Below are 22,167 nucleotides of genomic sequence, written 5' to 3' on the forward strand. Positions count from 1 at the left end.
CGTAAAAACATTCGGACCAAGGCGCAGCGTGATATGGGTTCCACATCTTTTTATTCATGAAACGCAAAAAACAATAGAGCAAACGACACGTGAAGCTATGGAGTGCTCACAGGCAACTACACATTAACAAGATCCCACAAAAAACCAGTGGGGAAATGGCTGCCTAAATATGATCTTCAATCAGAGACAACGCTAAACAGCTGCCTCTGATTGGGAACCACACCAGGCCAACATAGAAATAAAACAACCTAGATTACCCATCCTAGTCACACCCCGACCTAACCAAAATAGAGAATAAAAAGGCTCTCTATGGTCAGGGCGTGACAACAACCAAGATGACATTTTCTGTAGGCAACAGCAATGACCATTGGAACCAAAACTTGGCATTGACATTTAGCCTACAACATGTTTAAACTTTTGTTCCGGTAGAAGATTCGGCCCGTACCATTTAGTGATGATATGATACACTGCACTACAGTGTGGGTGTGGGTCTGGGAGGAGGGGTGCGTGTGTGGCAATGTACTGCCGTTTGGCGTGCAGCACATTTGCAGTACTTGCTGTGACTTGTAGTGCAGCACATCGTGGGCTGTATGGAAACAGGCCAAAAATGAATGACAACCCAAATAATTGTGCGGGCCAGGCAGAAATGTGTCACGGGCCGAAATCGTCCCGTGGCCCTTGTTTGACACGTGCTCTAAGGGCACATGGTGTGCGATCGATGACAACAATGTTAAGTGGACAAGTGACAGTGACCGCATGGAATTCAAATGAGGAGATGGTCAGGTGAGTGAGGGAGAAAAGAGAGAATATCCACTTAGGAGAAATGAGCAGCCCTGTGCCACCACCGCGACAACCAGAAGCTGTCGGACTATGAGAGAAAATGTAGTCAAATCAGCTGGGGTGATCCATGTCTCTGTCAGGGCCAAAAAGAGAGAGCAGCTGGGGTGATCCATGTCTCTGTCAGGGCCAAAAAGTCTAGGGACTGGGATGAACTCAGCATTCTTGACCGCAGATCGGCAGTTCCATTGGAGAGCGTGATCACAGTCGTCCGGAACAGCTGATGCTCTCATGCATGCCTCAGTGTTTCTTGCCTCGAAGCGAGCATAGAAGTGATTTAGCTCGTTTGGTAGGCTTGTGTCACTGGGCAGCTCGCGGCTGTGCTTCCCTTTGTAGTCTGTAAAAGTTTGCAAGCCCTGCCACGTAAGACGAGCGTCAAAGCCGGTGTTGTACGATTCAATCTTAGCCCTGTATTGACGCTTTGCCCGTTTGATGGTTCGTCGGAGGGCATAGCAGGATTTCTTATAAGCTTCCGGGTTAGAATCCTGCACCTTGAAAGCGGCAGCTCTACCCTTTAGCTCAGTGCGAATGTTGCCTGTAATCCATGGCTTCTGTTTGGGGTATGTACGTACAGTTACTGTGGGGACGACATCCTCGAAGCAGTTATTGATAAAGCCAGTGACTGATGTGGTGTACTCCTCAATGTCATCGGAAGAATCCCGGAACATGTTTCAGTCTGTGATAGCAAAACAGTCCTGCAGTTTAGCATCTGCTTCATCTGACCACTTTTTTGCAGACCGAGTCACTGGTGCTTCCTGCTTTAATTTTTGCTTGTAAGCAGGAATCAGGAGGATAGAATTGTGGTCGGATTTACCAAATGGAGGGCGAGGGAGAGCTTTGTACGCGTCTCTGTGTGTGGAGTACAGGATCTAGAAGTTTTTTCCCTCTGGTTGCACATTTAACATGTTGGTAGAACTGATTTTAAGTTTCCCTGCATTAAAGTCTCCGGCCACTAGGAGTGCCGCCTCTGGGTGAGTGGTTTCCTGTTTGCTTATTTCCTTATAAAGCTGACTGAGTGCGGTCTTAGTGCCAGCATCCGTCTGTGGTGGTGTTTTTAATGGGTAGCCCTGGTCTCCTGCAGTTATGAACACAACATTCAGATATTGTTTCCCAGTATAGATCTAACATGGCAAATAAAACATAAGTCACTTACCAATTTGCCATCCATCCTCAACAGCTTCTTCCTGGAGGTTAAAGCCGACTGAACTGTTCTGCAACAATGAATGAATCGTGTCCCACCTGGCCATTTTGCCACTACATTCAACAAAGCCAAATGTGAATCACAGATGACCTGCACATTGACAGAATGCAAACCTTTTCTGTTGACGAAGTTGAATTCGTTCAATGATGGTGCTTTTATTGCGATGTGTTTGTAGTCAATTGCTCCAATGTCATTGGAAATGGTATGCAAATCCCTTTTCACTCTGCCTGCAATCCCTTTTCACTCTGGCCTGTTGCACAGCAGTGTATGGACCCTGTATGTATTGTGGGGTCAATTAAATAATGCCATGAAGGACTGCAGGCAATATCCGGCTCATGGTTGGTTGTGAAATGCCAGACCGATCCGCAATCTCCCGTTGGAGTGTTCCAGTGGCCAAAAATCCCAGGGTGGAGAGGACGTGGGTATGCACTGGGATGGCATTGGTGCGTTTCGTCTCCCTTTCTGGAGAGAGTTGGTTGCAGAGATACAATAAAATATGCCTTGGAAAACGAAATCTACTAATAAGCCAAGTGTCGCTCTCAGCAAAAAAAACTGCATGCTCATTGAAAACACGCTCCCTGCGTAATGCTGCTTGTGCCAGATCCTCCAGCAATGCAAGATTTGACATTTTGGACAAGTCACAATGCCTCAGTGTTGCCTTTTTATATTGTTTAACTAAATTGCCTCCAACCTTACATACCACTCTCTTTCTAATTGACTTTATTATTCAATTAGGCTTAAATGGCTTCATGTTTATGAATTCGATAGCACCCTGAGAGAACTATTAGTAGCTTAAGTGTCTATAAAAGAACTACATGAATAAACTATTCATGTATTATCTTTTTTCTTCATAGATTATGATTTGGTCCACTATGTCAATCTTTTCTCCATTTGGTGGATGGTATTTCATTATCAGTTTGACTTTTCACCCAAAAGGTGCTGTGGGTGCGCATGGTCAGAGGTGTGCTTAAATTTACCCACATTCTCAAGTAGAAGTACAAATTGATAAATCCCACACATTGCTTCGAAATGATCGCACGCATGGTTTATGAACATTTCTGTTCGTACTCATCGTTGATAAATGAGGGCCCTGGACTTCCTGATGGGCAGGCCCCAGGAGGTGAGGGTAGGCAACTACACATCCGCCACCTCAGGGGTGTGTGCTTTGTCCTAACGATGGTAGGTCTGATTGCCGATGGCGATGAGACAGAATACAGAGTGGAGATCAGAGACTTAGCAGTGTGGTGCTAGGACAACAACCTCTCCCTCAATGTCAGTAATACCAAAGAGGTGATCGTGGACTACAGGAGAAAGAGGGGAGAACACATCCATGGGGCTGTAGTAGAGCAGGTCAAGAGCTTCAAGTTCCTTGGCGTCCACATCACTAAGGACTTTAACATTGTCCACACATACCCTCCCAGTCGTGAAGACGGCTCTCGGACCAACAGGCTCTGAGAAGGCTTCTACGCCCAAGCAATAAGACTGCTAAATACTTAATTAAATGGTTACCCAGACTATCTGCACTGACCCTATCTTGCACTGACTTCACAGTACAAACAGTGCACTCTGAAAGTATACAGAGCCCTTGACTTAAAAAAAAAAAAATACGTTATCCTTATTTTAAAATGGATTAATTCGTTTTTTTCCCTCATCAATCTACCCTCGTGGCCGAAAGTTCTGAGAATGACACAAATATTAATTTCCACAAAGTTTGCTGCTTCAGTGTCTTTAGATATTTTTGTCAGATGTTACTATGGAATACTGTAAGTATAATTACAAGCATTTCATAAGTGTCAAAGGCTTTTATTGACAATTACAAGAAGTTGATGCAAAGAGTCAATATTTGCAGTGTTGACCCTTCTTTTTCAAGACCTCTGCAATTCGCCCTGGCATGCTGTCAATTAAGTTCTGGGCCACAACCTGACTGATGGCAGCCCATTCTTGCATAATCAATGCTTGGAGTTTGTCAGAATTTGTGGGTTTTTGTTTGTCCACCCGCCTCTTAAGGATTGACCACAAGTTCTCAATGGGATTAAGATCTGGGCAGTTTCCTGGCAATGGACCCAAAATATTGATGTTTTGTTCCCCGAGCCACTTAGTTATCACTTTTGCCTTATGGCAAGGCACTCCATCATGCTGGAATAGGCATTGTTCGTCACCAAACTGTTCCTGGATGGTTGGGAGAAGTTGCTCTCAGAGGATGTGTTGGTACCATTTCTTTATTCATGGCTGTGTTCTTAGGCAAAATTGTGAGTGAGCCCACTCCCTTGGCTGAGAAGCAACACCACTCATGAATGGTCTCAGGATGCTTTACTGTTGGCATGACACAGGACTGATGGTAGCGCTCACCTTGTCTTCTCTGGACAAGATTTTTCCAGATGCCTGGAAAATTACTTTACCCCAGTACTCAGCAGTCCAATCCCTGTACTTTATGCAGAATATCAGTCTGTCCCTGATGTTTTTCCTGGAGAGAAGTGGCTTCTTTGCTGTCCTTCTTGACACCAGACCATCCTCTGAAAGTCTTCGCCTCACTGTGCGTGCAGATGCACTCACACCTGCCTGCTGCCATTCCTGAGCAAGCTCTTTACTGGTGGTGCCCCGATTCCGCAGCTGAATCAACTTTAGGAGACGGCCCTGGCGCTTGCTGGACTTTCTTGGGCACCCTGAAGCCTTCTTCACAATAATTGAACCGCTCTCCTTGAAGTTCTTGGTGATCCGATAAATGGTTGATTTAGGTGCAATCTTACTGGCAGCAATATCCTTGCCTGTGAAGCCCTTTTTGTGCAAAGCAATGATGACGGCATGTGTTTCCTTGCAGGTAACCCTAGTTGACAGAGGAAGAACAACGATTCCAAGCATCACCCTCCTTTTGAAGCTTCCAATCTGTTATTCAAACTCTAACAGCATGACAGAGTGATCTCCAGCCTTGTCCTCGTCAACACTCACACCTATGTTAACGAGAGAATCACTGACATGTCAGCTGGTCCTTTTGTGGCAGGGCTGAAATGCAGTGGAAATGTTTTTTGGGGATTCAGTCAATTTGCATGGCAAAGAGGGACTATGCAATTAATTGCGATTCATCTGATCACTCTTCATAACATTCTGGAGTATATGCAAATTGCCATCATACAAACTGAGGCAGCAGACTTTGTGGAAATTAATATTTGTGTCATTCAAAACTTTTGGCCACGACTGTACACACAATACCCCATAATGACAAAGCAAAAACAGGTTTTTAGAATTTTTTGCAAATGTATTATAAAAAAAAAAAAACTACATTTACATAAGTAGTCAGACCTTTTACTCAGTACTTTGTTAACTTCTCTTGGGTACGTGAGACGTTAGCGTCCCACCTCTTCAACAGCCAGTGAAACTGCTGGGCGCCAAATTCAAATACAGAAATACTCATTATAAAAATTCAGAAAACAAAACATATTTTACATAGGTTTAAAGATTAACTTCTTGTGAATCCAACCACGGTGTCAGATTTAAAAAATGCTTTACGACGAAAGCATACCGTACGATTATTTGAGAACATAGCCCACTAGACAAATCATTACAAACAGTAACCAGCCAAGTAGAACAGTTACACAAGTCAGAAATAGAGATAAAGCAGCCGGCCGCGACCGGGAGGTCCGTGGGGCGACGCACAATTGGCATAGCGTCGTCCGGGTTAGGGAGGGTTTGGCCGGTAGGGATATCCTTGTCTCATCGCGCTCCAGCGACTCCTGTGGCGGGCCGGGCGCAGTGCGCGCTAACCAAGGGGGCCAGGTACACGGTGCTTCCTCCGACACATTGGTGCGGCTTGCTTCCGGGTTGGAGGCGCGCTGTGTTAAGAAGCAGTGCGGCTTGGTTGGGTTGTGCTTCGGAGGACGCATGGCTTTCGACCTTCGTCTCTCCCGAGCCCGTACGGGAGTTGTAGCGATGAGACAAGATAGTAATTACTAGCGATTGGATACCACGAAAATTGGGGAGAAAATGGGATAAAATTTAGAAAAAAAAGAAGAAAAAAAAAGAAATAGAGAGAAAATTAATCCCTTACCTTTGATCTTCATATGGTTGCTCTCAGCAGACATTCATTTACTCAATAAATGTTCCTTTTGTTCGATAAAGTCTCTTTATATCCAAAAGCCTGTAATCCACAGGCTCAAACACAGTCAAAACAGGAAGAAAAAAAAATCCAAATTGTATCCGTAAAGTTCATAGAAACATGTCAAACGATGTTTATATTCAATCCTCAGGTTGTTTTTAGCCTAAATAATCAATAATATTTCAACCGGACAATAACGTTGTCAATTTAAAAGGTAAACAAGAAACGCACTCGCTCGGTCTCGTGCATGAAAAAGCTCTGTGACATGGCAGGGTCCACTCATTCAGACTGCTCTTACTTCTTCATTTTTCAGAATACAAGCCTGAAACAATTTCTAAAGACTGTTGACATCTAGTGGAAGGCATAGAAACTGCAACTTGAGTCCTAAGTCAATGGATACTGTAATGGCATTGAATAGAAAACTACAAAACCAAAAAGAAACTACTTCCTGAATGGATTTTTCTCAGGTTTTTGCCTGCCAAATCAGTTCTGTTATACTCACAGACACTATTCTAACTGTTTTGGAAACTTTAGAATGTTTTCTATCAAAATCTACCAGTTATATGCATATCATATCTTCTGGGCCTGAGAAGCAGGCAGTTTAATTTGGGCATGCATTTCATCCAAAATTCCGAATGCTGCCCCCTACCCTAGAGAAGTTAAAGACCCTTTGGCAGCGATTACAGCCTTGAGTCTTCGGTATTACACTACAAGCTTGGCACACCTGTATTTGGGGAGTTTCTCCCATTTATTCTCTGCAGATCCTCTCAAGCTCGGTTAGGTTGAATGAGGAGCGTCACTGCACAACTAGTTTCAGGTTTCTCCAGAGATGTTTGGCCTCTGGCTGGGCCACTTATCTCCCGAAGCCACTCCTGCGTTGTCTTGGCTGTGTGCTTAGTCGTTGTCTTGTTGAAAGGTGACCCTTCGCCCCAGTCTGAGGTCCTGAGTGCTCTGGAGCAGGTTTTCATCAAGGATCTCTCTGTACTTCACCTCAATGACCAAGGCCCTTCTCCCCCGATTGCTGAGTTTGGCCGGGCGGCCAGCTCGGGCGGCCAGCTCTAGGAATGACTGTCCTTCAGTCAAAAAGTCTGGTTTTGTTTTCCTTAGTGATCCATTTGACCATGAGAAATGTTATCATCAGCCTGACTGTGTTTGTGTTCTGGTCCTCCCCTAGGGACACATTGATTGTCTCCTTAGCTAACTCGGCCACCAGTATCCTGACTGTGTTTGTGTTCTGGTCCTCCCCTAGGGACACATTGATTGTCTCCTTAGCTAACTCGGCCACCAGTATCCTGACTGTGTTTGTGTTCTGGTCCTCCCCTAGGGACACATTGATTGTCTCCTTAGCTAACTCGGCCACCAGTATCCTGACTGTGTTTGTGTTCTGGTCCTCCCCTAGGGACACATTGATTGTCTCCTTAGCTAACTCAGCCACCAGTATCCTGGCTGGTTTTGTGATATTCTCAGCCATTGGCTACATGGCTCATGTCCACAACCTCCCAGTAGACGACATCGCCACAGATGGTAAGTACTTCCTGTTCAAGTGAGACGTCTTTGATGTTATTCATCCATCTATTTATATGCCTCTTTAATTTCCAGAGTGTCTATTTAATGTTTGGATGGGTTATTGTCTCCTAAAACTTCCTCTCATGGTCCCAGGGGATCATGATTCATCACATCTTTTAACCACTAAGTTTGTTAATACCTTGAATAGTGTTCATTTGTCATAGTCAGTAGGTATTGGTAACGTGCCAAACTAATAGTACCACCAAACAACTTCACCATTGACAGATAGATGTTTAGGGCAGTGTATGAAGGGAAGTAGGTACGAACGTGACCCATATACTCCTGTGAATAACTCTTGGGAATAATACTCATAAAAGTCCAATTGAGTTCAGAACTAACACCTTCCTCATTTTATTAGTTCCTGGAAAACTTACACAGAGTAGAATACAAAGGGATTCATTCACAAGGATGCACTTCTTTCTGGGGTGCTAGTGTGGAAAACTACAGCATTTGGAGTAATTGCTTTTGTACAGGCAGACAGTCCTCCCTACCTAACAGGCAGACAGTCCTCCCTACCTAACAGGCAGACAGTCCTCCCTACCTAACAGGCAGACAGTCCTCCCTACCTAACAGGCAGACAGTCCTCCCTACCTAACAGGCAGACAGTCCTCCCTACCTAACAGGCAGACAGTCCTCCCTACCTAACAGGCAGACAGTCCTCCCTACCTAACAGGCAGACAGTCCTCCCTACCTAACAGGCAGACAGTCCTCCCTCCCTACCTAACAGGCAGACAGTCCTCCCTCCCTACCTAACAGGCAGACAGTCCTCCCTCCCTACCTAACAGGCAGACAGTCCTCCCTCCCTACCTAACAGGCAGACAGTCCTCCCTCCCTACCTAACAGGCAGACAGTCCTCCCTCCCTACCTAACAGGCAGACAGTCCTCCCTCCCTACCTAACAGGCAGACAGTCCTCCCTCCCTACCTAACAGGCAGACAGTCGTCCCTACCTAACAGGCAGACAGTCGTCCCTACCTAACAGGCAGACAGTCGTCCCTACCTAACAGGCAGACAGTCGTCCCTACCTAACAGGCAGACAGGCGGAGCTCAGAGGGCTGGGCCAGGCTGCATCACACCGGTTTGAGTCCCAGTAATCTCTCTTTTCTCCCGAAGAGTGCCCTTGTTCACTTCCCTTCATGGATTTGAATGGAAATTACTTGTACATAGAAAACTCCCTTTAGCCCATGTCTACACCAATCTAATGCTTTTAAATGTGTGGGGAGTAGTGAATGAGTGCACACTTCAGGAAGAAGGAGAGATTATTTGGACACACCCACTGAGTAGACCTGGGTGACCAGTTAGCATGCCAGTGAGACAAGCGTCACCAGAGCTTCCAAAGTAGTTTCTGTCATGACCCGTGTAAAGACATTTGAATCAACAGAACATTATTTCTAGCCTCAGTCCTATCCTAAGCTGTGGCCGAATAGGAATTTTCCCATATTTGAAAAAAATAAATATATTTAACCTTTATTTAACCAGGTAGGCTAGTTGAGAACAAGTTCTCATTTGCAACTGCGACCTGGCCAAGATAAAGCATAGCAATTCGACACATACAACAACACAGAGTTACACATGGAATAAACAAAACATACAGTCAATAATACAGTTGAAAAATAAGTCTATATACAATGTGAGCAAATGAGGTGAGATAAGGGAGGTAAAGGCAAAAAAGGCCATGGTGGCGAAGTAAATACAATATAGCAAGTAAAACACTGGAATGGTAGATTTGTAGTGGAAGAATGTGCAAAGTAGAAATATAAATAATGGGGTGCAAAGGAGCAAAATAAATAAATACAGTAGGGGAAGAGGTAGTTGTTTGGGCTAAATTATAGATGGGCTATGTACAGGTGCATTAATCTGTGAGCTGCTCTGACAGCTGATGCTTAAAGCTAGTGAGGGAGATAAGTGTTTCCAGCTTCAGAGATTTTTGCAGTTCGTTCCAGTCGTTGGCAGCAGAGAACTGGAAGGAAAGACGACCAAAGGAGGAATTGGCTTTGGGGGTGACCAGTGAGATATACCTGCTGGAGCGCGTGCTACGAGTGGGTGCTGCTATGGTGACCAGTGAGCTGAAATAAGGCGGGGCTTTACCTAGCAGAGACTTGTAGATAACCTGTAGCCAGTGGGTTTGGCGACGAGTATGAAGCGAGGGCCAACCAACGAGAGCGTACAGGTCGCAATGGTGGGTAGTATATGGGGCTTTGGTGACAAAACGGATGGCACTGTGATAGACTGCATCCAGTTTGTTGAGTAGAGTGTTGGAGGCTATTTTATAGATGACATCACCGAAGTCGAGGATCGGTAGGATGGTCAGTTTTACAAGGGTATGTTTGGCAGCATGAGTGAAGGATGCTTTTTGCGATATAGGAAGCCGATTTCTAGATTTAATTTTGGATTGGAGATGCTTAATGTGAGTCTGGAAGGAGAGTTTACAGTCTAACCAGACACCAAGGTATTTGTAGTTGTCCACGTATTCTAAGTCAGAGCCGTCCAGAGTAGTGATGCTGGACGGGCGAGCAGTGATCGGTTGAATAGCATGCATTTAGTTTTACTTGCGTTTAAGAGCAGTTGGAGGCCACGGAAGAAGAGTTGTATGGCATTGAAGCTCGTCTGGAGGTTAGTTAACACAGTGTCCAAAGAGGGGCCAGAAAAATACAGAATGGTGTCGTCTGCATAGAGGTGGATCAGAGAATCACCAGCAGCAAGAGCAACATCATTGATGTATACAGAGAAGAGAGTCGGCCCGAGGATTGAACCCTGTGGCACCCCCATAGACTGCCAGAGGTTCGGAACAACAGGCCCTCCGATTTGACACACTGAACTATATCAGAGAAGTAGTTGGTAAACCAGGCGAGGCAATCATTTGAGAAACCAAGGCTGTCGAGTCTGCCAATAAGAATGTGGTGATTGACAGAGTCGTAAGCCTTGGCCAGGTCGATGAATACGGCTGCGCAGTAATGTCTCTTATCGATGCGGTTATGATGTCGTTTAGGACCTTGAGCGTGGCCAAGGTGCACCCATGACCAGCTCTGAAACCAGATTGCATAACGGAGAAGGTACGGTGGGATTCGAAATGGTCGGTAATCTGTTTGTTAACTTGGCTTTCGAAGACCTTAGAAAGGCAGGGTAGGATAGATATAGGTCTGTAGCAGTTTGGGTCTAGAGTGTCACCCCCTTTGAAGAGGGGGATGACCGCGGCAGCTTTCCAATCTTTGGCAATCTCAGACGATACGAAAGAGAGGTTGAACAGGCTAGTAATTGCAGCTCTTTCAGAACATCAGCTATCTGGATTTGGGTGAAGGAGTATTATATATTACAGTATTACAGTTTGGGAAACTGGATTTGGTGAGGCTCTTAAATACACACAGATCATTTTGGAACTATAAAAAAAATCTATATAAAAGGACACATTAGTCACTAATGACTTGTGGAGTGGGTTGTTCTTCCCCAAGTAAATTAAGAACACGATGCGGTCAGGAAATGAACCTTTTAAAATGAACCCTTTCTATTTCTCTCCCTCGTTCTCTCTCTCTCCCTCGTTCTCCCTCTCTCTCTCCCCCTCGTTGTCTCTCTGTCTCTTTCTCTCTGTCTCTCTGGCTCTCTCTGCTATCATTTAACAGGTGAACAGTGTGACTTATGTGAAAAGAGGCATAAATCCTCTGACGGAATACCATAACTACTGTACTGGTTATAGGGATAGACAATGGAGTAAGAGATGAAAGTGCGCTCTCTTTCTCACCACAAGTGTTTATTACTGGCTCAATATTATGGATTATGAAGTAGTTATTTCATGAATGAGTGTGTCATAGTCGGTGGATAACCAGGACAGAAAATACCCAGCAAACAGGGAACATTCCCAGAACATTAGTTAAGATTCCCATTCAATTCCTCTGAAACTTTCACAGAACCTATTTTGGTTTGCTGGGTTGTAACTAAGTAAATACCCACTGTAGTTATTTAAGTTTATCTATGCGGAGACAGTAGAAAAGGAGGGTTCTTAGTTAACATTAGTTAACTAAGAAGATTAGTTAAGATTCCCATTCAATTCCTCTGAAACTTTCACAGAACCTATTTTGGTTTGCTGGGTTGTAACTAAGTAAATACCCACTGTAGTTATTTAAGTTTATCTATGCGGAGACAGTAGAAAAGGAGGGTGCTCTGAATAGTGGATGTCAACCTACCACTTGGATGTCTACCTCTAGGATTTTGTTCTAAAACAAATACTGTATTATATATGAAATGAATGGTGAATTAAACTTGCTAAACTTAGCTTGAGATGAACTGTTGGTGTAACAGCAAAAGTTTCCATTGTTCACACAGTGTATTAGGACCTTTTGAAGAAAGTAAATTAGGGATTAGCTGTTGTGCCTGCTGGGTTCTGCTGATGAGCACCTGCTCTGGCTTGGATCAGTCCCAAATATGGTCTTGGATACCACTGACTCACTGCTGACTAACTGTTTGACACCCACTGACCTCTTGTGACTTCAGAAGTGTTCAGTGTTCAGTTGCCTCTGAGTTAATAATTTATGGAAGATGACTTATGATGAATGATTAGATCGTTTTGTTTCCCATTCCAAGCGTGACACTTCCTCAGGTAATTGTGAATGGAATGAAACCGACCCAGATATATTTATTACATGACCATTGCTATCATCTTTCTGTATGCCACAATTTTTTATTAATGTAACATATTTTTTGTTAGGTCATATTACTAATGAGGTCAACTGCATGAGGGTGGAGAAGGTGTCCCGTCTACCATGTTTTGTTATTGAACGCTTTGACTTCCTAGTGTCGGATGAGATAACCACTGGTTAATCAGTGCCAGGGAAACCGGTTCATTAATCTGTACGATGTTTCCAACTTGACTTCGTTGGCCTTGTCAACTTCTAAACCAGTGTCTTTACCTGTGCTAATGTTGTGGGTGTTTTCCTACCCTTCTTGTTTGACATCCTATGGTGCGTTTGTGTGCCACAGGTCCTGGGCTGGTGTTTGTGGTGTATCCAGAGGTCTTCTCCACTATGCCTCTGCCCCAGTTGTGGGCTCCTCTGTTCTTCTTCATGCTTCTCTGCCTGGGACTGGACAGTCAGGTTAGACACTCGCACACGCACGCTTGTGGTTATGGTATGAAGCCAATAATAAAAAGAAGAAGCCATTCATAATTAATCATAGTTTTTAGTGCACATGTTTTTCCCATATCAGTGCATACAGTGTAACGATAATATACCCACTAATAACATGTTTCTGTCATAGTCGTCTTTTTCTTTGGCCGTCATGTAATATATTTTCGGAGACCACTTTTGGTAAAAACAGACATTGTAGGTCATCTTTTAATATTTATTTAGATTGATTACATTTGACATTTACATTTGAGTCATTTAGCAGATGCTCTTATCCAGAGTGACTTACAGGAGCATTTAGGGTAAGTGCATTACTCAAGGTCACAACAACAGATTTTTCACCTAGTCGGCTCAGGGATTCGAACCAGCAACCTTTTGGTTACTGGCCCAATGCTCTTAACTGCTCGGCTGACTGATGAGGGAAGAGAGGAAGCAGGGTCGCCGGCAAATGTGTGGCGAGCAAGGCATTTGTTCCACCACTTTTTATTTAGTTTAATACCCTTTTTATTTTATTTTTTACTTTTCTGCCCGATTTCATGACATCCAATTGGTAGTTACAGTCTTGTCCCATCGCTTCAACTCCCCTACGGACTCAGGAGAGGCGAAGGTCGAGAGCCGTGTGTCCTCCGAAACACGACCCTGCCAAGCTGCACTGCTTCTTGACAAACTCTTCGCGTAACCCATAAGCCAGCCACAACAATATATCGAAGAAACACTGTCCAGCTGGTGACCGAAGTCAGCTTGCAGGCGCCCGGCCCGCCACAAGGAGTAGCTGGAGTGCGATGGGACAAGGAAATCCCGGCCTGCCAAACTCTCCCCTAACCCGGACGACGCTAGGCCAATTGTGCGCCGCCTCATGGGTCTCCTGGGCATGGCCGGCTGTGACACAGTCTGGGATCAAAACCGGGTCTGTAGTCACGCCTCAAGCGCTGCGGAGCAGTGCCTTAGATCGCTATGCCACTCGGGAGGCCCATTAATACACTTTTTTTGGCGTAAAAGCGTTGAAAACAAAGACAAAATAGACCTACTGTTTTTTGGGCGACTGAATTGCCTCATTTGTCAACTTGAGCACAATTAGTAGCCTATGTCCTGTGTGTGTCTTGACCAATAAGATTCATGGAAATCACATGTTGGGCATGGCGCACATCTATAGAAAGCAGAGCTCGCTCTCCACTTTGCTGTTGATACCTAGCCCTACCTAGTTTTCTTGCTAGGTGACTACCGCTTGTAAAGTAAATCACCCCCTGTGAGAGCAATAAAATAAAGTGGCTCGCTCTCCACGCCCTGACCAAAAGTTACATTTCCAGTGTAGCAGGTTTAAAAAAACAGACCGCTTTTGCGATGCCTCAGTGTAGACATGTTAGGCTACAGGAATTTTGGGAAGTTTGGTTGTTTTCATTTTTATTTTATTTTAAATCCCCTGCCTAATGGAACAACCACAGAGCAGGCTCAACTTGCCTGGCTGCCATAAATTGTCTGTCTTTCGCTTAAACAATGGGGATAGTATAGGCCTAGTGGAATTCCTTAGTTTTGTTGTTTTCAGAAAAATAAATCACCTGAGGCAACTTTAGAGCAGCCTCAACTTCCACAACTGCTCAGTTCACTTTCCCCACTGTATTGTGCTCTGCAGTTTGCTATGGTGGAGGTGGCGGTGACGTCCATAATGGACGGCTGTGGCCCCAAGGTGCTGCGTGTCCTGAAGAGACAGGAGGTCATCGTTCTGGCTGTCTGTGTTATCGGCTTTCTTCTAGGCATTCCTCACATCACTAAGGTAAGGTGGTCCTGTCAGATATTATTACTATCCATCGGGTAACGCCCCGCCCCCTCCTCTCGGAATGAGACCGTATACTCATGTTTGGACCTGTTTTATTTTGGTTTCTATCAGTAGACGACTAAGACACATACAGCCAGTAAGTAGTGCATGGTTGACCAGCTGATTTTTTGTCTTGTGGAGTGGGTTGCTTTTCCCCCAGTAAATTGAGAACAAGATGCAGTCAGGAAATGAAACTTTTTATAATTAAACCTTTCTCATTCTCTCCCGCTCTCGTCTCCCCCCCCCCCCCCCCCACACACACACACACACATATACAGGGGGGAATGTACGTGTTCCAGCTGATGGACCACTACACTGCTGTGGTGTCTCTCATGTTCCTGGCCTTCTTTGAGGTCCTCGCTGTCTGCTGGGTTTTTGGTAATACCCTGCACCTTCTCTCCCCTTACGATGAAATTCAACAACCTGTTGTGTATTTATACAAGAAAATAAAACACTTTGCTGAATAGACAGTATGTATGTCTGAGTAAATGTAAGTATTTAATGCAATGTGTTATTGCAGGACAGCGGCGGATGACCATCGTGATCAAGAGGATGTTGGGAAAGGCTCCCAACATCTATTTCCGCTCCTGCTGGATGTTCTTCTCCCCTGTGCTGGTCCTGGTGAGTGCTATGGCTAACTCATGTCTTTTTTGATGATGGTGATGAGGAAAGTTAGCGCAATGACCGTGATGAGGATTTGTTGTGGTTTATAGTTGTTGATTTTACTTTTTGTAGTCGTAATAGTAGTGATAGCCGTACCTAAGACTTAATGATCCATTTGTTGTATTAGAGGTTTCATCCAAGTGTAACCTCCTCCCCTGCAGTGCATTCTGATCTCCAGCATCGTCCAGTACACGCCCGCTCGCTATGGGAAGTCCTACACATACCCTGTCTGGGCAGAGGTGGTGGGCTGGGGAATCTCCCTGGTCTCCATCGTGTGGATCCCCCTGGGAGCCCTGCACGAGATCTGCAGAAATAAGGGCACACTGATGCAGGTGAGCATCCGTTCAGTAAACCAAACCAAACACGCATACTGATACATTTAGATCTCAGATACTGTTTTAGCATCGTGCATACATACTGAACAAGTATACTGGTACTCACGCATATACACACACAGTCACGCACACACTCACACACAAATCAATAAATCAAATGTATTTTATAAAGCCCTTTTTACATGAGCAGTTGTGATTTACAGATACCAACCTTAAAACCTAAAAGAGCAAGCAATGCAGATGCACGGTGGCTAGGAAATACTCCCTATAAAGGCAGAAACCTAGAGAGGAACAAGGCTCCGAGGGGTGGCCAGTCCTCTTCTGCCATTGCCGGGTGGAGATTATATGGCCATTAAGGACAGATCGTTCTTCAAGATGTACAAATGTTTATAGGTGACCAGCAGGGTGAAATAATAACCACAGTGGTTATAGAGGGTGCAGCAGTTCAACACATCAGGAGTAAATGTCAGTTGGCTTTTTACGAGAGAGAGAGAAGCATGTCCGGTGAAACAGGTCAGGGTTCCATAGCCCGGCCGAGGGGACTGTGGACAGGGACATCCATGAGTCGTCAGGCCAAGTAGTCCTGAGGCACGGTCCTAAGGCTCCGGTCCTCTGGGAGAGGAGGCGAAGAGAGAGACAGACATATATTTGATACTGTACATTTATCCCACATGGCAGTCATATAAATAACTCAAATGCATGATAAATATGTTCTGGGCATTGGCAGAAACCGTAGAAACCGTAGTTAAACTATGTATGCGACTCTGAACCTCTTCTTTTATCGATTCTCTGTGCCCCCAGAGGATAAAAACAGCCATGACTCCTACAATAGAGTTGGACCCTGTCAACCATCTACCAGAGAAGCAGAGAGTGGACATACCGGAGTCTGTTGTCTTTATCACTCCTCTGTGAACAGGGACAAAAGCACTGTGTCTAGGTTTGTGAGTCACGGTGACTGTGTGAGTGCTCTATTAGGATAGGGAGGTGGGGAGGTTGTTCGGTAGTTTATGTAAATAACTTTTTCAAGTATTTACCCTAATATTTATTCTATGAACTGATAACATGACACCTTACCTATAGTGAAATAGACAGGGTAAACAGTCAAGGTAAAACCATTAGTTATGGACCTCAAAGATGTCCTTCAAGTGCCATGACATGTCCTTGTTCTGAAGCCCTTTATTGCCTTACAGGTACTGGATACCCACGTGCTTACACACACTTTTTATACTACAAGAATTACAGGGTAGCCTACTCTGACACTTACAAACATATTAATAAAAACGATGATGTCTGATTCATATAATTGGACAACGAAAAGGGGAGACACCAATACAATATGACGTCCATCTAACCTGGAGGAGGAAATGATTGTCCAAAAACAAAAAGTGGCGCAGACCCAATGACAACGACAGTGAAAATGCACACTCACCTGGGATATGGCCGATGTTCTCCGCTGGTTCCAATAAGATGGGCTACAGGTTGGAGGCTGTGCAATTTAAAACAATCAACAGCTTTTTTTTAATAAGCTATTGATCCTCTGTGGCCAAATCATGCTTTCTGGTGTAGCCTATTTTGAATAATTGTATAATTTTTTGTATTGACAGGATCAAGCTAATTAGGCTATATCATTTTGTCAATTTGAATGAAATGTACTTTAGGGAAAGCTTAGCTTCCCATAGCCAAACACAATGTTTTCATCTGATTGTCAAACAATCACTTATTAAGAGGCGCTCTTGTAGGCTACACAGAGGCGCTCTTGTAGGCTACACAGAGGCGCTCTTGTAGGCTACACAGAGGCGCTCTTGTAGGCTACACAGAGGCGCTCTTGTAGGCTACACAGAGGCGCTCTTGTAGGCTACACAGAGGCGCTCTTGTAGGCTACACAGTGGCGCTCTTGTAGGCTACACAGAGGCGCTCTTGTAGGCTACACAGAGGCGCTCTTGTAGGCTACACAGAGGCGCTCTTGTAGGCTACACAGAGGCGCTCTTGTAGGCTACACAGAGGCGCTCTTGTAGGCTACACAGAGGCGCTCTTGTAGGCTACACGCGCACGCACATTCATCCAATCCAAACCCCAACAGTGCAACCGCAATTCGATGAATGGAAAGAGACATCTGTTATAAAACATCTAGGTGTATTGTAATGACATTCTGTGATTGCCATTAGGCCTACACTTGTAGCCTGAATTGATGCATCCACTGTTGTCCACGCGCGCCTCTGTGTCCGCCACTCATCTCCGCCTTTTCCGTGTGCGTCTCCGCCACTCATCTCCGCCTTTACAAAGTGGAGGCTAAGTGTTCTCCTCAAACTACAATGCAATTTGGCGCATATACCACCCAATTTCAAGTCCATTTGCAAATTGTTCATGCTGCTGACATGCAGTAATGTTAAATAATGGTGTAATAGGCTCACGTTTTACCACCTTACTTTCACCCCTGATTATGATATGGTAAAACATCATATTCATCATGCCACAAGACTATGAACTACGGAGAACAACTCGTCCCTCTGGTAATCTCTTCAACCAGCTCTTCTCCCCGCTGGACCTAACATATTGTGTCTCCCAACATAAACTGACAAACAATTTTCACCAAATGTAAAAACCAATGTAGCCAATACACACACAAGCGATAGCGGCATATTTCATATCATCCACAAAATGACACACTGATCAACTCAGCTCAGCCTTAGACCGATGAAGCATCCACAGTTACAACCAATAGGTGGCCGCTCAATGCAACAAATGATGGCTAGGCAAATCAGCGAGAAAACAAACCTTTTCCCAGACTGATTTCATGGACTAAGGTCCACATTGAATCAACATCTTCACCTTGTGGCCAAGGTTTTTACTCACCGTGAGGTCAGATGGGGCTCAGGTGAATATTGATCAACAAAGTAAAAATCTGTTGTTCTGCCCCTGAACAAGGCAGTTAACCCACTGTCCCCCGGGAAGGCCATCATTGTAAATAAGAATTTGTTCTTAAAACTGACTTGCCTAGTTAAATAAAGGTAAAAAATATATATGCAATTAGATGTATAGAGGAGAGGTTAACTGTGAGGAGGGAAACCACTGCAGTGCTGCTATGACATCCGTTAGTGGGGAGAGTCCAATGTTCTGACGGTGGTTAGTGGGGAGTGTCCAATGTTCTGACATCATTCATCAGCAGTTTTTACACTTGAATGGACTTTGAAGTTTTGGGGTTCTGGTTGGAGTTTTCTATTTTACTTGCTCTGCCACAGTTTGTGCCTCAGTTGTGTGTCTTCGTGTTTGTTACATCAATGACATTGGATCTCAGCTTTACAAGGAGTGCCTTTTGTCATTAAAAGATCCAATGACATTACACTATGGGACTGAAAGGCTCAAAGAAATAAATATGATTAGACATGATTTAGATGGTCAAATGTATGAAATAAATATTATTAGACATGATTTAGATGGTCAAATGTATGAAATAAATATGATTCGACATGATTTAGATGGTCAAATGTATGAAATAAATACAATGGGCTATTTTGAGGTGTGAAGTGAAGATACGTTTGCCACCTGCCACAAGTGCCATGTATCAAAAATATTGATTTTGGGTTGTCAATATTTGATGAAAATACCAAAAATATATCATAGAGATTATCACCAACCCATCTTAAGGATCATTAAAAAATTCACACAATTATCATTTAGTGTTAATTCTCTTTTGATATAAAACAAGATCAAATTCCCATTTAGTTAGCTGTTTTAGATGCATTTTGTGTCTGTCAAACAGCATTTAGTTTTGACTAATTAGTTTATGATGACAATTGTCTATTTCTACCATTGCACAAACCAGAATAAGAGGTTAAATCATGTAATCATGCCTAATACACTTTTGTTATTCTATGCAATTGTATGGTTGTGTCACAAAATGCGGGGTTATTGCTGCTGGTTGTTTTTTATTCATTGTTCTCATACCAAATATTTTACATTTTATTTATTTTCAAATGTTTTTTGTTGTATCAAACAAAATGGTATATGAAATAACAAAGACACTGTTACTATTTCTCCATTAAGTTCTCCATGGTGGTACTACTTTAATGGTAGAAATGTTTATGCTCATATTACGCTTTTAAAATAGCAACTTTCTCCTTTTTAAAATTGATTTAGCATAAAATAATGATTTATCTCTTTTTATTTACATGTATCCTGTTTAAAGTGTACTTTCTGTTGGACTTATTTTTGATCTGAAACGTTGAAAAAGAAAATGAGATTGATAATACCTGTTTATCACGCAGAGATATTTGTGTCAAATAAAGAACATTATTGGCAAATATGTTTGATTTTTACGAGCCCTTTCAATTCATCAATGTGTCTGTTCTGAAGAGCATAATTTAACAGTAGATGGCAGCAATGTACAGACAGTAATAATATGCAGCTCAGGGGCATGTTGCCATACAGGCCAGTACAAATGTCTATGATTATTCTTAACAAGCATTTCTATGTTCATCAGCTTATGTTAATACAATTTGGAAAATGTATCATTTTTAGTTGTGGTATTCCTAAAAACTCACTCAAGCTGTTTTAGTGACTTGTATACAGGAGATGATAACTACCAGCTAGTATTAATACGCTCATTACACATTTTTAGCAGACTATAATCCTATAGTATACCCTACCTCAGAAACTAGTGGACATCTTTCAGCACTTTAGACAAATATTGTATACTATAGTTATAATTTGGCATGCAAACAGACAGCTGAATGTATCTGGTTTCCTGCTTGCAGTTATGCACTCACCAAATCTTGTTTTTAATTTATCTAATTAGTCACTGTGAAGAATTATTGGCATAATTAAGCACAAATCCATTTCCATTCTTCATTTGAGAATGTTTTATTGCACACTGCAGGAATCCCACAGGGTCAGATCTGTGCATGGAGAGCGGGAGTCAGAGCAGAGCCTATTTGACTGTAGTGCCTTTGGAGGTGGGTAGTTAATTAGCCTCACAGTGGAGCAGTGAGCAGGGTCAGTACCATAGGCCTGCAATGTGATCGATATCCCCTCCCTTCCTGCCCTCTTCGTGACATAAATGTATGGCAGTCACTAAATTACTTCTGGCGGGGCTGCTAGATCAATGGCCATAGACTTTTGCAGCCAATGGGGCAGGAAATTCATGGGCAGGAAAGGGTGGATAGTAGTGTATGTGGGTCTGTCTGGTGTGATGGAAGAGGAGATTTGTTAAACGATGGGCCTCTGGTAAAAGTGGAGCGGCATCTGGGAGGAAAAAATCAACTAGCGCACTGGTATTCTTGAATACTTCAGAAACAATTTAGACCTAATGGATTTGTTTTCTCCAACGTTTCCATTCTGATCAATAAAGTTTCATCAGAGTGGAAAGACAGGCAGGGATAGGCAGGCAGAGAGAGAATCGAAAACTGAAGCGGTTCCAGGCCTTGGCTGACCTCTGCAGTAGAAACAAACACTCGCTCTAAAGGCAAGGGGGGGAGTCATTTGACAGAAAAGCAGAGCACATCCGCTTTCTCAGCCTCTCGGCCCATCTGATTAGCATGGCCTCAGACTCCCAGCAACACTGCAGGTATTTGAGAAGCACTGTGTTTGTGTGCCGAACAGGGTTCAGTGCCTGTGAAAGACGAGATCAGCAATCATGGGAAATTAAAACTTCTCTTTCCCTGGCTCTGACAGACTTACACAGGCAGAGCAGCATTGCTACAGTATATTCTCTCACTCATTCTGTATGTTTGCCATTATAGTGAATGACTATGTTCAAAATAAAATAAGGAACAAATAAATACTATAACATACATTTAGAATGATTAAATTAATGTTCACTAAATCATTATTTAGAAACATTTACAAATGTCAGTTAAGATGTGAATTTGGGGGTGGTGGTTGTGGCTGAGGATCATCACGGCCTTCAAATCTACAATGTCATAAGCCATAAGGTTTGCTGAGCGATAGTATGGCTACATTGATATGTTGTTAGTTACAATGTTAAGGCTTGGGTCTGTGTTGACAATGATGTGTCCAATTGTAGCTAAACTATAAAGATAAGAACATTAAATGATTGAAAGAGGCTTTTATTCTCTCCTATTTGTTTGTGATGCTCCCCTAATCTCCGATGGCAAAGGCAATTCATCTCAATTTATTTTCTTGTCCTTCAAAAGAGCAAACCATTTGATGGGCTAAAGTAAGTGTCAGGGGACTTTCTGTTGGCAGAGTGAGTGAGGCTGCTGATGTGGCGCTGACCGATGAATCCATGTTCTGATGTCACATTTCAGCCCTCCACCCTTTGGAAACAAATATATCTGACAGTTTGGACATGGAGGGGGAGGTAAATTGATGTGTCATCATCTGACTTGTTCTTTCCATGTACAACACCAGTTGAGGTTGCGAAAGGTCGCTGGTTCGAATACCTGAACCTACAAGGTGAGAAATCTGTTGATGTGCCCTTGAGCAAGACACTTAACCCTAATATGCTCCAGGGGTGGTGTACTACAATGTCTGACCCTGTGAAACAACACATTTTACTGCACCTATCTGGTGTATGTGACACTTTTTTTCT

General features: G+C 43.5%; 1 protein-coding gene across 2 annotated transcripts in view; it reads left to right on the top strand.

Annotated features, from left to right (window-relative positions):
• The window catches only part of LOC120063015 (sodium- and chloride-dependent GABA transporter ine-like), a 45,317-nt gene extending 25,405 nt beyond the window's left edge, over positions 1-19,912 (top strand). Inside the window, exons 7-14 of one of the 2 annotated variants that reach the window (XM_039013104.1) lie at positions 7,528-7,652; positions 12,664-12,776; positions 14,437-14,577; positions 14,898-14,997; positions 15,140-15,240; positions 15,444-15,614; positions 16,419-16,554; positions 16,808-19,912. In XM_039013104.1, coding sequence (XP_038869032.1) covers positions 7,528-7,652; positions 12,664-12,776; positions 14,437-14,577; positions 14,898-14,997; positions 15,140-15,240; positions 15,444-15,614; positions 16,419-16,529 — 862 coding nt within the window. In that variant the 3' untranslated portion in view covers positions 16,530-16,554; positions 16,808-19,912. Of the gene's footprint in view, positions 1-7,527; positions 7,653-12,663; positions 12,777-14,436; positions 14,578-14,897; positions 14,998-15,139; positions 15,241-15,443; positions 15,615-16,418 lie in introns of both variants that reach the window. The other variant, XM_039013103.1, reaches the window with a different exon arrangement.
• The last annotated feature ends 2,255 nt before the right edge of the window (positions 19,913-22,167 follow it).

Source organism: Salvelinus namaycush, chromosome 18 (assembly GCF_016432855.1).
Source record: "Salvelinus namaycush isolate Seneca chromosome 18, SaNama_1.0, whole genome shotgun sequence".
NCBI classification, from domain to species: domain Eukaryota; kingdom Metazoa; phylum Chordata; class Actinopteri; order Salmoniformes; family Salmonidae; genus Salvelinus; species Salvelinus namaycush.